This window comes from Callorhinchus milii, unplaced genomic scaffold (genome assembly GCF_018977255.1).
Source record: "Callorhinchus milii isolate IMCB2004 unplaced genomic scaffold, IMCB_Cmil_1.0 Scaffold3, whole genome shotgun sequence".
In the NCBI taxonomy this organism is placed as follows: Eukaryota; Metazoa; Chordata; class Chondrichthyes; order Chimaeriformes; family Callorhinchidae; genus Callorhinchus; species Callorhinchus milii.
In genome coordinates this window covers 16,374,167-16,391,512 of record NW_024704744.1, presented here as the reverse complement: position 1 = coordinate 16,391,512, position 17,346 = coordinate 16,374,167, and the positions used below count along the sequence as shown (strand labels likewise).

General features: G+C 40.9%; 1 protein-coding gene across 5 annotated transcripts in view; it reads right to left on the bottom strand.

The window, feature by feature from the left end:
• The window catches only part of lpin1a (lipin 1a), a 73,636-nt gene that overhangs the window by 33,278 nt on the left and 23,012 nt on the right, over window positions 1–17,346 (bottom strand). For 4 of the 5 annotated variants that reach the window (XM_007897063.2, XM_007897065.2, XM_007897068.2 and 1 more), the window contains exons 2-6: window positions 15,909–16,109; window positions 13,741–13,836; window positions 5,436–5,755; window positions 3,155–3,265; window positions 468–575 (exon numbers count right to left, since the gene is read on the bottom strand). In XM_007897063.2, coding sequence (XP_007895254.1) covers window positions 468–575; window positions 3,155–3,265; window positions 5,436–5,755; window positions 13,741–13,836; window positions 15,909–16,109 — 836 coding nt within the window. The remainder of the gene's footprint in view (window positions 1–467; window positions 576–3,154; window positions 3,266–5,435; window positions 5,756–13,740; window positions 13,837–15,908; window positions 16,110–17,346) is intronic. The other variant, XM_007897067.2, reaches the window with a different exon arrangement.

Sequence of the window (17,346 nt, the reverse complement as noted above, 5' to 3'; positions counted from 1 at the left end):
CCCTTTTATGATAATTATTCCAAGGTACAGAGTCGTCAGTCATTTAGGTCTCATACTTAACGACTCGTTGGGGCTGAACACCCCTCTGACTTCTAAAGAATGGCTTTTCCCTCCAGGCAATTCAGTGCTGGATTATTGCCATCGCATTTTTTAAAAAGAAAAGCAAGGGAATTGATTTTTTTAAATAAATTCTCTCACTTCCCTCCGATCCAGCACGAAGGATTGCCCATGGCAATACCTGCACTTGTCGATGTCATTAATTGTTACATTAAATCTGTCTTAAAACGCCATTAATTTCACCACCAACTTTCATTGAAGGCAAAGCACACCGTCAACAACAGAATAAGGTGTTCACAATTATTAAAAGGATTAAAACCAACAAAAGATCTCAGCACAAAGTTAGTGAATCTCTATTGTAATAGGAACACCACGAAGCCTGAAGGCACTTCAGCAGCACTTTTATATACCTGAACATTGATGGATACAGAGAGGGTTGTTGTGGACAAGAGCTAGACAAGCCTTCAGCAGCAGGACCAATAAGATGTGTAGACAGCCAGTTGCCCTCTACGAGCTGACTAGAGTTTTGCAGTGTAGCAAAAAAAGCAGAATTACTTTGGCTTTTTGTTCTTATTGAATGATCTCATGTGAACAACTAGCACAAAAATAACAATAAAATTTTACATTTTTATGAAGCGCTTTTAAGATGTTTATCCCATGTGAAAGGCATTCTACAAATCAGTGCAAGCCTTTTACTTAGAATTACCATCTCAAAGTGCTCAACACACACACACAAAAACACACACAGAAGACCTTAGCAAAATCAAATTGTTTTCTGTTTTTCTTGGCAAGGGCACATATATTAGAGGAAAAAAAACATTCATTTTAGCTAGACCTTTTTAAAATAAACACTTCATCTCCATGAATGAAATATCATAAACCAAGGGAAGATGATGATAAATTTGCAACCAATTAAGTGGCAGTTGCCAATATTGACTCATTTGAATCTAGCTGAAAACTCAAGATTTTACTTAAGCCAATTTATTTGCACTTAATGTTTCGTCAGCTAGTTCTCTCAGCTAATGACTCAACAACAACAGCTTGCAATTACATAGCACCCCTCATGCAGGGTAGCATCCTAGAACGCTTGACAGTGGCTGAGCGAGGGGGATGGGGAGGTGACTGTAGGCATGGTCGAAAAATAGGAAGGTCTTCAGGCTCAATCTGAAGATGGAAAAGGAAGGGGCAAGGTGGAGGGATATGGGAAGAGTGTCCCAGAATTTCGGGGTGTAGCGGCTGAAAGTGGGGGCACGGGGGTTCTGTAGGAGGCCGGAGCTAGTCGAGGATAGACAGCGGGTAGTGGTTGGCGATTCAGGAAACATAACGAATAATGATTATTAAATAACCCTTTTAGTGGTCAAATTTAAAATCTTGTGGAACGCTTTGAGATTTTTAACATCATAAAGCACTATAAAAAGCAAGTTATTTCTCTTAGAACTAAATCAATTAAGAGTGAACTCAGGCAAAAAAAATTCACACAATGGGTTAGGAAATGTGGAATTCACTACCGCAAAAGTAGTAACCATCCTTGTGGGGGTGGGGGGGTACATCTGTTCAGGTGGATGTTAAGGGTCCCATGGCACTATTGGAAAAAAGGAGTTTGACCAGGTGTCCTGGCCAACAATCCTCCAAAATAAAAAAATGGTCATTCAATTCATGGCTGTTTGTAGGACATTGCTGAGTGCAAATTCGCTGCAGCATTAGCCCATAAATATAGTCATTCTATTTCATAGTAAATCCTGTGAACGTTTTGGGACGTCCTCCTGATGTGAAAGGTGCTGTACTAAATGCAAGGGTTACTATTGTATTATAACCCTCTGTTGCGGACTTGGTAGGTCAATTTCTGAGCCAAGCGGGTCTGCAGTACGGCATGGTTGACGACAGCCCAACTAGCCTGGCTCATTGGTAAGATTTGGTGAGGCAGACTAATAATCTTTTGGGCACCTCATGATCTCCAGAATCTCCAGGGAGAGAGTGCACATTACATTCCAGGCATTCATACTTGGGTTTTCACATGTGGCAGACAAACAGCCTGACCAAAAAAATTACTCCAAAACGTTGTAGATGCAGGTCAATTTAAATATTTAAGACGGAGTTAAATGAATATTTGTTCAGATTCAGTGTCAAGGAATACACTAAAGGGCAAGAAAATGGCACTAAATTTCATATCAGCTGTGATCTAATGCAATGGTAGAACAGGCTTGACAGGCTGAATAATCCAATCCTGTTCCTATCATGTCTTAACTCAAGTCTTACCAAGATTTCTTAACAAGTTTTCATGACTTGTCAATAGGATGCAAATGTAGTTATCACCTGATATTATGATTTTGGTGAATTGCGAAACAGAGGTGACTAACCCAGGGAATAAATCACTGACTTTGCCTACACTGTAACCATTGGGTTGCATAAGCTAGTGAAAAAACAGGTCTTCCAGAAGGTTTTAAATTATGAGTAAAAAGTTAGCAAAGCCCCTTTTATCTGTTTGTAAACATATGGTGCAATGAGGTAAGTCAATTTGCAATGTGCAATGTGTGACAACACCATCATGAAAGTGACACAGCTTTTCTGGCTCTTACCTTCCAAAACAACAAAAGTGGGGTTGGGGGTGAAGGGGGATGGGGAAGGGAGTCCTATCAATGCTGTATCCAGCATTACAGGACGCCCTATAGTTTTCTGTAGGTGATCACCAGGGATATTTATCACACATCTCCTTAAAAGGAATCATCTACAGGGGTATAGTGCTCTGAGATGCTACCCTGCATGGAGGGCACTATATAAGTGCAAGTTGTTGTTGTATAGGGAAAGAGCAGGTAAATGAGACGGAAAGGATTGGAATACAATGAGGTATTGCAATAACAATGAGGTATTCTTAACTACGATGGGCCAAATGGCCGCCTTTTTAATGGCTATAAATTTCTGTGGTTCTATAGACTCGCCTTTAATAAACAATAAATACAATAAAAAAACGTCAAAACAAACAGTGAAGCCTCTTTTTGTTTGCGCACAGATCTGACAGAGAGCAGCCAGAAGCAACAAATGCAAACGCTTGTAAAGGACAAGAGTCAGCGGAACCACCGATCCTACTGAAATCACTTACCTCCGCCTAGAAAAGCGCTCTCCATCTGAATAAGCATACATTGAAGTTTGTGTGAAACTAAGTGAGGCTCCAGCTTGAGACGATTCATCGCTGTACGGATTTATTGAGACCCTTAAGAAAAAATTGTGCAAGAATTAGTGACGGTGCTGTGTACTTTATTTAATATTATATTCCTATTTGGTAATTTCCAGTTTAGCTTGTATAATGATAATACAGTTAAAGTGTAATAATAATACTACAGTGTACTGCAGTTCTGCCCCACCCTTCCTGTATTCTTTGGCTAGAAATGTCATAAATTTTGTCTTCACACATCAGTCAAGGACAAGACAGTACATGTTCAGATCGGATGTTTCTATAGTGCACAGCAGCACATTCAAAAAATGCGGTGTAACATGGCTGGAATCGGCTTTGGGCCAAAGTTGAAATATTTCAAAAGGAATAGAACACAAAGGGTAGATAGCTATAGGGGGGAAAATAACAGTACTTTGATCGACCTTTGAAAAGACTTAAAAGCTGATAGAGCCTTATCATCAAACACTTCAGAGTTTTTCTGTATATTGTGACTGTGTCAGTAGGTGAATTGGCAGCCAATTTAGGCACAGCAATGTCCCAAAACTGGCCACCTTTTCCATCAGTTCCAAGAGTATTTACACATTTCAGATGTGGCAGAAATTCTAGTGATACTTGGCCAATAAAACTCTACACTTCAAATGAACCTATCACAGACACATCCGAAGCCTGAAATTCCCCACCCAATTGGCTTGAGTCTGTTGTCATAAAATTTAAGATTGTGTAGAATTTTGCAAATTCCTTATATTTAGTCTTGATTTAGAGGCTGTTTTTTGCGATTCTTGAAGCTAAGACTACAAGTAATTTTGAGTTGATCTCAGATGGCTAGATTATAAGTGTGTGGAAAAAGATCTCAAAAAGAACCGCGTTTGTGAAGATTAAATTTTACTCTGATTGTTTAAACCTTTCAGTCTCATTGTACTAGAAAATGAATGCACTCTTTCGTTTCAGACACTCTGCTTACATGCCCAGCCCAGTACAGTGCAAGTACAGTGTTTTCTGTCACTTGGCTGCTCTTTCTCTGGTTGACATATAAAGTGGAAATAAGAGATGGGATGAGTGCTGCGTGATCCTGTCTTTAGAACATTCAGTACTCAGGCAACGACTGAAATACCAAATGTAATTGGTCAGCACTTAGGACTATAATTACTTCCCCAACTCAGTGAGATGAAACTCTCCAGACAAGGCACAGAGTTTTCTGCACAAGTTTCTTGATCAATGATGGAAAAATAATTGGGCTGATGGAAAAGTGTGATATTTCTTTTTCTTTCTCCAACAAGTGCCTCAAAAGGCAGCTGGACACTTTCTTGTCAGCCGTTCCAGTTCCTATTGTTTCTCATCTTACCATCCCTCCCACTCTCCTGAGCAGTTTCCACAACTTACAGCCTGTGCTGTCACTTTCTCTGAAAGGTGTCTTAAGCAACACAAGTTCCAATAGTAATCATGTTCATATGGATTGTGTGTTAAACAAGGAGCTGTGAAATCAGTATAATTTCCATTATACATAAGCATCCTCCCTAGGAGTCCTAAAATCACTGATAAAATCGACAAGCAGATAAAATGCTAACATTTCTCCAGGTGTCAGCTTGACTTTGTTGTTGACATTCTTGCTTTGAGTCAGAAGTTTGTTAAGTTCAATACCCACATTGGGACTTTGAGCTCCTAGTCTAGGCTGACACTCCAGTGCAGTGTTTTTTTGGAGAACATTGCATTGTTGGGAGGTGACAACTTTTGGATGTGACGTTAAACTGAGGTTTGGTCTTCCTGTTCAGGGTAACATTAAAACATCCCATTGTGTTCAAAAAGTTTCCTGGCCAATAATCCCCCAGATAAGATTGGTCATGGCTGATTCTGGGACATTGCTGTGAGCCAATTGTTTGCAGCATTTACATATAAATACAGGCACTATACAGTAATGTACAGTAAATTTTAACAATGTGAGAAGGAGCTAGGTCAAATGCAAGGATTAATATTATGAATCCCAGAGGAAGTGAATTAAATGCTCTGAATATGATTCATTATTTCAAACATTCAAAAATGTTTGGATTAAATATTCTTAAGTATGGTGATGGGTTTCCTTGTACATGAATAAACCTTCAGTTGTTTCTTTGCTGTGTTGTACAGCAGATTGCTTACTGCATACTGTAATAATTGTAATAATCTTGCACTTGATATAGCGCACTTTTCACGTCTTCGAGATGTCTCACTGTACCTGGAATTCTCAGTTGACTCGATCTCTTCTTCAGAGCTGATTTCAATGGAAAACATATCCTCATTCTCTGAAGTATCATCGTTGTCATCTCTTTTTATACTGTCCACTTTTGACTTGCGTCTCCTTTTTCTCCTCTTTTTCACAGAATTGCTGCCGATTAAGCTCTCTGGGGAGGGCTGTGAATTGTGACTGTTTGTTGGTATTTGTGAGGATTCTAGGTTTTTCTGCTTGTCCAATGAGCTTCTCCTCATTGCTGTTTCCATTAACACAGCTCCCTCTGACATGATGGGCGAAGTGTTCAGATGGAAAGGAACAATTTCCTAAAAGCAAGTGAAAGCCATATATTGAAAGGACTGAACATAACATAATGTGGATCACAAAGCAGTCAGGAGGTTACACTCTATTCTATTAGAGCAAGATATCAATACTGATAGTCTTTGAAAGCCTTCAAAATTAAAATATTGCCCAGAACTTACAGAAATGACAATTGAATTGGATAAGATTAGCTAACTCCACGAACAGTAATTGTTTTTACTGGGGAGCGAGGTTCGGCTGATCACCCCCATTATCCGAATTACACTGAATCACCTCCCACTAGGGAACAAAGGTTGGCCCCGCAGCAATCCTCAATCCCTTCCCCAAACTTTTCTAGGCCCCAAATTGTTGTCAAATGGCATTGTGGACCTGAACCACGTCTTCACGACCACCCAAGAAAGTCAGGTGACCGGATGGCCTCTCTGGCAGGGCAAACCCAACCTGAGCCTAGTGACCAACTGCTCAAGTGAGCTCCATATTCCAGTATCTCCTCTTCCTCTTCGTGAGGGCAGATCAAACTCCTCGAATTGGAAGTTCTGCAATACTGATCCCAGTCAACAGAGGGCTGAAGCATAGGCCCCTGGCAGAGCTCCTAAATTATTAGTGACATTAGGACGTGGCACCATTACACAAGCGAATCTCAACAGGTGAACTTTTCTGTTTGGTGCTGACCCAAGAACCTGCTGAGAACAGATACCACACATGATCTCAGCCAGAAGGCAGACAAACAGTGATCACTTCTACTGGCTTTGTGACATTGCCATTTTCAGCTAACCTGGGCACTATATGGGCATGCACTTTATTTATTGCACCTCACCATGCTTGTTCATATTCACACATCTACACAGCTCTGAGAAGAAACTGGAGTATTTAATAATCTTGACCTGGGTCCGCACCTATAAAATCTATTTGCTGATGTCAGTGTACAGGCCAGAATGTTTGGACCGGCATCAGCAGGTGGATATAGGGTTGTGTCAATGACTCACAATGGATCAGCTGTTACACTAAAACTCATTCAGTCTCATTCCTTTCGGATTGATCTTGTTGGGAGTCAGAGCAAGCTGGAGCATGATTTGGTTATTCTAGATCATTATTTCACCCTGTACTCATGCTGCTGTAAGCAGAAACTTGACATGAATCTGCAACACAATGATGTGTAACAATCAAAGCCAAAGGCATGGAATATGTGTGAACTCTTCCAAGATTGCTTGCATGAACCACTGAAGAATACTTAGCATTTACAACAGATGGTCATCATGGTAGATGTTGGTCATTGTGCTAGATGTTTACAGACAACAACAGACTCCAGACCACTGGTAGTTTCACAACATGGTAAATAAAATGGGGTTTAATTCATAGTGATTTCTAACAGGATTCCATAAGTAAATGGGATGTGTGCCACACCAAATCGAAAGAACTCAACTGCAATACCGACTACTGCTGCAGAATTCCAGTGAGCTTGCATGACGCACATGATGTACTAGTGTATTGGTTGCAATGGTCAAGGCAGCCTCCAGATTAGCTTTCAAAAGGAAGCTACATAGATACCCGCAAAGCATTCATTTTCAGGGATACTGGGGAAAGGGCAGGTAAATGTAACTGAATGGATTACTTTTTCAAAAAGCCAGCACAGACACAATGAGGTGAATGGCATTCTTCTGTGCTATAAATTTCTATAGTTCTATACTTCCAATTACTGGAAGCCATCATACCTGGGTTCCTACAAATACGCAGTCAATACACTTCACAGTAAATCCTGTGAAGCGCTTTGAGACATTTTGATGATGTGATGAGGTGCTGTTTCAAATTCAAGGATTAGTATTACTGTATTATTAAGGTTTAACTGCTCATATACTAATTTCTACAATTTGTGCAGTTTTTGGTGTGCAGAAACTACAGTGGGCATTATTAGGAAATGTTTGTGACCTATGGGTGAAATTTTAGTTGTTTCATAACACATTAATCAATGATGAAATAGCTACAAATTTCACCCCATTTTCCCAGTGTATCAACTGCAGAGACACAGATCAACAAACCCGACAAGTTAAAATTCTTCATTGGTACATCAAACCCAGAATGGTAATATTATCCTCATCTTATACCTTCCATTTGATTGTTCTTGACAAGACAATAATAAAGATCATAGTTCTTTCTTGGGAGTCAGTGGAAAATGAGTTTGTTGTGTGACTGCACTGAGGCCAATGCATTCAAGAACCTGGGCCAAGGATAGATTTGTAACATTTTCATATGTCACATTATCTTAACATCCCGTTCCATTCTCTTCAGCACTAGATGTGGAATGACAATGCATTTTTTTTGGATCCAGTAGTGTCTTTGGCATATAGTTTGTAGACATATGACACATCATATCAGAAGGCAGAAAGTCAAATTGCTAAATGGTCCGATGCCAGATTATTGTGGTTTTCCTCATTGTTATCTGACATAAAGCCGAATATTTGCCCAATCACACAGCTTGCTCCTCTGCAAATGCTGCTCTGCTGAAAAAGCATCAGATACTTTCCTTTTCTACTCCAACTCACAAGACTGTCCCTCTATTTTCTTATTTTACAACAGAATCAAGCCCTTTAGTTAAAACCTACCTAGCCAGTTACATACTGTAGTACAGCACTCGTTAATGAGGGTGAAATTTGCGTAAAAAAGGCTTGAAGTTCCATCTAGCCTTAGCCCATACTAGATGCAGGTTGGCCACTGTGTTTGCCTATAACTCCACAGTTACTACACTTCACAGAAAATTATATGCAAGCTGAAGTGAAGTGATTTCATATTGGCATGCAAACACAAGTTGCATAGAATAAGATTTCACAAACAGTCATCAAGTGAAAGATCAATTTTATTTGATGAAATGCTGAACAGGTTGATAGGACTTGGGTTTAACATCTCATTTGAAGGATGGCACCTGTGATAAATGCAGCCCTCCCCCAACACTGCACTGAGACTGTGAGCTCAAGTCCAAATGTGGGCTTGAACATGCAACTTTCTGACCCAGATCCAACAGTGCTAGTAACTCAGCCAAGCTAACAGGATATGACTATTTTCTCCTACATTGGGCAAAAGAGATGTTAAGCAATTTGATTATAGGGCTTAGTTGGTGCTGCTCTTGAATTACCCACTAAAAGGGTTGAGAGAGCGCTCTCAGTTAACGGACTCATCTTTGGACGTGTGTCTGTGCTTCACGAGACAACCATTTGGTTCCCATATTATTAACCTACACTTGTTACATTGTTCAGTATCCAACTGAAATAGTCAACTATTGGCTTGCAAACACCTTTGTATGGTTTCATTATTTTTAATATTACTGTCTCTTGTTTGCACCATGGATTGGATCTTCGACATTCATGCAAAGCATACCAGTGCATCTTTCCATTAATCCTTACCACAATCTCATTTAAAACAGCAAATATGAAATCCTGTTATAATTCTACAAAATCTTTCCAATGTCAAAACAGATTTTAATAACAAAGAAGATAATAATAATCATTATAGAGCCTTCCGTATTCTCTGTGACGAAAATGATAATAATCCTTGCATTTGATAAAAGTGCTTTTCATGTCAGAAGAATGTCTCAAAGCTCTTCACAGATTACTATAGCGACTGTGTGTTTTGTGAACAAATGCAGCAGACAATTTGCACACAGCAAACTGTCCCACAAACAGCCATGAAGTGAATTGCATATTTGGATCGCGTCAGCGCCTCCACACCTCAGGCGCTGACAGCATCAGCATCCAAGGCTGCACTCTCCACCTCTCAAAGTCAGTCAGGAACCTCGGGGTTCTGTTCGACCCTGAGCTGTCCTTTCTCCCTCATAGCCGCGCCACAACTGGCACCGCTTTCCATCACCTCCGGAACATCGCCAGACTACGGCACTACCTCACCCCTCACGCTGCTGAAACCCTGGTCCACGCCTTTATCACCTCAAGGCTGGACTATGGGAACTCTCTCCTCGCCGGCCTTCCCGCCACCTCCCTCTACAAGCTGCAGGTCATTCAGAACTCTGCAGCTCATGTACTGTCCCGCACCAGGCTTCGGGACCACATCACTCCCACCCTCGCTCGCCTCCACTGGCTCCCCATCCCCCAGAGGATCGAATTCAAGATCCTCATCCTCACCTACAAGGCCATTCACGGCCTTGCTCCCTCCTACCTCTCCGACCTACTATCCCCCTACCTACCTGCCCATACCCTCCGTTCCTCTGGCTCCGGTCTGCTCCACGTCCCCCGCCCCAACCGTCCTACCATCGGTGGTCGGGCCTTCAGCCTCTCAGCCCCGAGGCTCTGGAACTCCATCCCCCAGTGCCTTCGCCGCCTCCTCCCTTTCCTCCTTCAAGGCCAGTCTCAAGACCTTTCTCTTCAACCGTGCCTTCAGCTCCCCTCTCGACTCTCTACCCCCTCCTCACTCCCTCCCTCCCCTCCCCTCACCCTGACCATTTCCCCCCTGCTCGGGTCCCGACCCAACTGTCCAGCGCCTTGGGACGTCCTCCCGACGTGAAAGGCGCTCTATAAATGAAATCTTGTTGTTGTTGTATTTTATCTAGGGAAAACTCCCTTCTCTTTTCTAATAGTACTGTGGAATCTTCAATATCCACCTGAAATCTCACCCAAAGGACAGCACCCTGGACAATGCAGCACACCACAGCACTATACTGGAGCGGCATTTTAGAATGAGTTCAAAACCCCAACATGGGACTTGAACCCACACCTACTGACTTAGAGATGAGAATGGAACCAACTGTACTAGGCTGTCACAGGCTGATCAGAAACGGTGTAAAGGTTCATTACAAAAATTCTAATTCGTCATTTGGTACAAACACATGGCAACATTTTGGACATCCTTCCGATGTGAAAGGAGCTATGGGCAAGTTTCCTTACTCCACACGCCTAATAATAATCCTTCGAAAAAAAAATAATAAATTGGTCATTTTCAATCCATGACTGTTTGTGGGTCATTGCTCTGCGCAATTAGCTGCCGCGTTCGCCCACAAATATAGTCAATTCACTTTACAGTATATTCTGTGAAGCGCTTTGGGACGTCTAGAAGACGTGAAAAGTGCTATATCAAATGCAAGGATTATTATTATTATTAAATGTAATTTCTTGTTGAATTTTTTATTGTTTACCTCAAACCTGCTATTTTGTGTTTCTTGAAGCACCAAACAATGGTGACCTGCACTAATTCACATGTAGGACATGTTTATGAAAATAAGATGGAACATTAAGATGAGATTGTAAGGACTGGCTTGTTTCATGCATCAAGAGTCAACCCACAGCCTTTAGATTTCCAATCTAAAACCCTCACCATGAATAGAAACTAATCCAAAAGAATGAATGAGTATTAATGGTGCTAAATTGGATTTCAAGATTTGACTGCAAACTGTAATAGAAAGTGATTATTCCAGTCCTTGTGTGCCCTGTGCTAAATCAGCATTACCGAAACCAATCAATGAAGAATTCTGAAGGAGACATAATAGCACAGTCAGCTGGTGTTTTTACAAACAGTTACTGATCATGCCTGTACTTCTATTTTGGGAGAGACTGTCAGCAGGTATTCAGCACTCATCATTACATCTCAGGGTTAAGAGAAAGATCTTAAAATGAAATATTCCAATTCTGAAGCCCAGGTGCATTATGATTTATTTATTCAAGCAAAAACCATGCAAACTATTAGATAAACACTAATCCTGTGATTTTTTTTTTGCTGGCACTTTACTCCCAGCAGTGTAGCTCTATCAGCAGGATTCAAATTCACAACTGTGTATGCACGACCTTCCCCACCTTATCCTCCAGCCTCACAGGAGTTTGTACAGAAAGATTGCCTTTGGCACATCATATCCAATACTTTAAAGACATTCTAACTTTCAATTGCATTTATTATTGTTTCCCAAAACCATAGTTCAGTTTATATACACTTCTATCAGATGTTCTGGGAAAGAACAGGGAAGGGAAGAGGAGTCAGCCTGAATTAGTTGGTAACTCTCTCTCTCACCTCTGAGTTAGGACTTGGAACTCATACAGTCGAAGCTGACGCTCCAGTACAATGCTTAGGGCTGTGCTGCACTGTCAGAGGTGACGTCCTTTGGATGAGACGTTAAACTGAAGTTCCATTTGCCTGTTCAGGTGGATGTTAATATTTCTTGATTTATACCATATTTTTCAATCAAGAAAAAACTGAAAACACACGACCAATCGAACACTGACTTACCTAGACTTAAGTGAATGTTTGCGGTGGGTGGAGAGGGGGTCTTCTTGATGGCCCCATGAACCACTTCCGGCCCATAGGCCACAGGTTGGCCATCACTGGGATAAAAACTGTAGATGCTTGACTTGCATTGGATTGGTTGTATTCTTATTGTTATGAAGCATAACACTTTGGAGTTAGAATGGTATCTGTAACATCGCAGTTTCTAAGGCCAAATATATACGTGTATCTATTTGGCAGAGAACATTCAAGGATAGACTATATCTACATATCTTGCCAAATATGATCTGGTATTTGTCTGCAGTTGTTTACCTTTATTCCAGTTGGCTGTAAGGCAACATTGAGTAGAAATTCAGACTGAAATGTATTTGCTTATTTATAGAACTAAGGTAGTAACAATACTTTTTGAAAAGAGAAGGAAATTTCTCCCAATGTCCTGTCTGATAATCCCCTAGATATTTACCTTATAAATGTTTATCGGACATTGTCAAAGTTCCATGCTTACCACCTACACAAGTTTGTGTTTTGAATGAAATGAACTCTCTCCTCAGAGGGACGGATCCTGCTTACCTAATCCTGAAGAGTATTATGCACAAAAGCCAAGGTATGGGGACCCCAGAGTCTGTTTTGAGGTACTGCTGGAGTTTAACCAGCTAAAACTACATAGATTGCCTTAGAAAGCACTATCAGGCAAGCTTTCCTGCTGCTTGTCCAGCTAGAACCACCTTTCCCTTTAGGGCTATGGCTTGCAGGAGCTGAGTGGAAATAATCCAGTGACCATCCAAGTCCCTGCTCCTCTATTTCCTACTGATGGGCCAGGCTTGGTTCGGCTGCCATTAAATTGCGTATACCACAATTTCATTTGTAAACCAGAAATTCCAATTAACATGGCAAAGCCGAGGTTGTAAATACTGCAATGTACATTGGGTATGTATTGTGATATGACATTTATAAAGCTCCGTCTGAGTAAATAATAATAATCATTGCATTTGATGTAGCGTCTTAGCCCGTCTTCGAGACGTCTCAAAGAACAGCAGTGTCTCACAAACAGTCGTGGATTAAGTGTTCAAATTATTATTATTATTACTATTTTTTTTGAAGGAATTATCAGCTCCATAAAAGCGATCTACCAATCAACTAACAACCAGGTTCCTGTTTACTGCTCGGTAAACAGAGACGTGTGGAGGAAGGAAATTTGCCCAACGTTTTGCCTGCCCGGGAATCAAACCTAGGTCCTTTCACTTGCAAGGCAAGTGTTCTAATCACGAAGCTACAGGACTCCACAATCTGAGGCTTCATCACCAGAAGACACGTAATAAATTAAACTTTTATAGACGTTATATTTCACACACAAATATTATGGATATCGACGTAATTAAATGAAAATGATTATACTTTATAATCTCATCACTTGCCCGATTAGATATGAATTTGTTCTAGAAGTGTTGGTGACATGTAATTGAAACCTTGTACAACATAAATAATAATTTAATATTATACTAAAAAGGGTATTGTATCTAAAATTGGAAATTAATTCCGCTCATTCTAGTTGTAAGCATTTCAGGAATACTGTGGTTAGCATTACTTTTAAACTCAGCACCATTTGCCATGTGTCCATCCATAATATTTTTTCCAGCTTGCTAAATTTCCTGCCAAAGGGAATATGGACATGTGAGTCTATAAATGAGCACAACTGGTGATGGCACAAGGCATAATTGAAGTGCCAACGCTCTGAAACTGTCAAGTTTGCTTCACAAATCTGTTAACTTCTGTTTACCTTATTACTGGCCATCTCTTCAACAAAAAATGCCTCTCCATTGTCTCCAAGTTTCATGTGCAACTGAACCGGTTCTCCATTGATTTCTATATCCACCTGACAATTGGGAGACATTCATTCATTACATAGTTCAGATATTAAAACAAAATTAGGACCTTTCTAAATGAAAATCTGCTGTGTTGACTCATGCTTTTATTTATTACTTCAACATTTCTTTCCTGACTTTCTTTTAAAATTTAAACCCTATATCCCACAATTTCATTTGCAAATCGGAAATCGTAACTAGAACAGCAATGTTGAGGTTGTAATTAATAATATTAATCCTTGCATTTGATATAGCGCCTCATCACGTCTTCGAGACGTCTCAAAGCACTTCACAGAATATACTGTAAAGTGAATTGACTGTATAATTTATGGGCGAAAAGCGGCAGCCAATTATGCACAGCAGTATCCCACAAACAGTCGTGGATTGAGTAACTAAATTATTATTATTCCTATTGATTGTCAGGAAGTGTGTTTTAGTTCCAGTTTTATATTTGGATATTGGTTTGGATGAAGAAGGCCCTTCGGCCCATCAGATCTCATCTTTCCACAACACCCACCCTACCGTCCCCCTATCATAGTATCAAGCTGCTTTTTTAAACAACAACAACAAAATTACATTTATAGAGCACCTTTCACGTCGGGAGGAAGTCCCAAAGCACTGAACAGTCAGATGTCAGGGCCCGAGCATGGGGGAGTCGTGGTGTAGGGGTGAGGGAAGGCAGAAAGGTGGGAGGGAGACCAAAGGCATGGTCGAAGAGAAGGGTCTTGATACCGGCCTTGAAGGAGGCGAGGGAGGAAGCGAGGCGGAGGGACCGTGGGATGGAGTTCCAGAGTGTGGGGGCAGAGAGGCTGAAAGCCCTGCCACCGATGGTAGGGCGGGTCGGGCGGGAGACATGGAGCAGACCGGAGTCCGATGAACGGAGGGTGCGGGCAGGTTGGTAGGGAATCAGCAGGTCAGAGAGGTAGGAGGGGACAAGGCCATTGATGACCTTAAAGGACGAGGATCTTGAACTCGATCCTCTGGGGGATGGGGAGCCAGTGGAGTCGGGCGAGGGTGGGAGTGATGGGGTCGCGGAGCCTGGTGCGTGAGTGTACACGAACTGCAGAGTTTTGGATGATCCAGTGTCGTGGACTCAACTACCCTTCCTGGCAACCTGTCCAGCCGTGTTAATTTTCTGACGCAGAAAACTTTAACTGCATATTTATTTTTAACGTTTGAATAACCTTGTGTATGAAACACTGACAGAATGGATTTGCCAAACAACTTTATTTGAACAAGTAACTGTAGCTTCAGTAAAATAAACACCTTTGCCCAATAGTAGTAGAATATTTCCACTGGTCAGTAATCAGTAGAAGATAGCACAAATTTAAGATAATCACAAAAATAGACAAGGTATACACAATGTTTTGTTACGCAGAGGATTCTCAGCCACAAACCATTTTTTAGCAGTGTGTGGCGAAGGCTCACTGAAACACTGTGATTTCACCGTGATCGGAAACAACAATGATGGTAACTTAGAAACATTGGTGTCACGAGTGGCCTCAGCAACGTTGAACTTTGGTGTTGAAATCTTTGAACTAACTTTGGCCAAAACTATTGTGTTGAATTTGGGGAAAGGGAAGACGTTTCACACCTGAAGCCAGTCTTTAGTTATCCACTGGAAATTGTTATCTTATCAAAGGAATTATCAAATAAGGTATTGACTCCATTAAGAAATTGAACCTATTAAGAAACAATCACAATTTCAACCCCATTGAAGGTTATGGAGAGCAAGTAGAAGACTGGGATTAGACTAAATGGCTCATGTGGAGAAAAACACCAGCACAGACTAGATGGTCCAAATGGACTGTATGTGGGTTATAACATTCAATGGGATGTAAATGGCATGGTGCAGTCTATTTGTTACTCCTTTAGTTACTGAGATTATTATTTAACTAACCGAGTTAAGGCTCAGTACCTTACTCAGGGAAATATTCATGTGTAGATATATATATTATATAGATATATATATTATTATATTATATGTAGATATATATATATGTAACTCTCAGTCTTAACATAGTAATGGGTTTCCGCATGTGTCAGATGTGAACCGGCTGACAAAAAAAAATTCCTTACTCACCACTTTTTCCTTAGAGCGTAAAACTCCCAGTTTTCCAAAGCGAACATGGAATGGTGAACACTGGAGACTCCCATCTGGCTGCCTCACAACAATAATATCAATGCAGCCTGATAACGTAGCTGGATTTAATCCCTTGTAGAGATCCTTCACTGTGACAAACACTTGTCCAGCCAATTGACCAACGTAGTTCATGGTTTGAGTCTTTGAAACAAAACAAAGAAAACGTGGATTTATTAAACTGTTCCTTTTCTTTGCTTCATTCAATGCCAACCAGCAATCATATGATGCTAGTATAACAACAGTAACTTTCACTTATATAGAACCTTCATACAAGGTAGCGACTCAGAGTGCTTAACAGTGGCACAGCTTGACATCGAGCCAGGGAGAGTGGGGAGGCGGCTGTCGACTCGTGGGATGATAGGCCCGTGGAGCCTAGTGAGGGAAAGGACATGAACTGCAGAGTTCTGGATAGTCTGCAGCTTGTGAAGAGGCGAATATTCTGCCGTCAATATTCCTCCCTCATCTAAACATCAGCTTCATTGGTCATTTACCTCATTGCTGCTTGTGAAATCTAGCTGCTGCAGATCAGCTGCCAGGTTTGCTTACATAACAGAGTCTACACAAAGTAATTCATTCTGTGCAGCTCTTGGAGATCCAGATATACGATAAGGATACTGTATATTGAACGCAAGTGACATTTTATTTTCTTTCCGGCATATTCTGTCCCAGATCATCAATATTAGCCTTTCAAAGTGTCATCACCTCCTTCCTTATTTAATATTAGTGACTGTCCCAGATTATTTTCCTTCTTGATGTATTTTTCAAGTTGAGTAAGTTTCTACTTCCCTGTTTCAAAATGGATGGTTCCAGAAAGCGAGTGTGTTTTTTGTCCTGAAGGTGAAGTGATACCATTGTTTCCCAGCTCTAACCCTTGGAACGGCTCAATGTACAGCCAGTTTGTGAATATTGGAGCCAATGATATTCCAATTCAAACATCAACAAAGTCTGGAAAAAAGCTCACTGGTCTTTCTTGATTTGTGCGATTTGTAAGATGCAAATTTTGAAAACCAATGTTCACAAATGAGAAGTGGTTAATGAAGCAATGAAGCCAACCACTGATGAAATATTCAGACTGTTTATTTTCACGTCACAGGACTTGGCCTTGTCTTATCTGGATTTAAACTACAGACTACAAAAGCATTTTCTAGAGCCGCAAGACTAGTCCAATGCTTTCAACTCGATGATCAATGCGATAATCAGCACATTAGCAGAATTTCTGCTCCCATGTACAGATGTCTGGCTGCAGGAAAAACCCACTCCATCACACACACGCCCAGACACATACATACCACTGACTACATCAAAGAATTCAGGCCTGAAGCTATTGACAGCCGGTGGCATAATTGAACCTGAAGCCCTGCAAGTCCACAGCATTTCA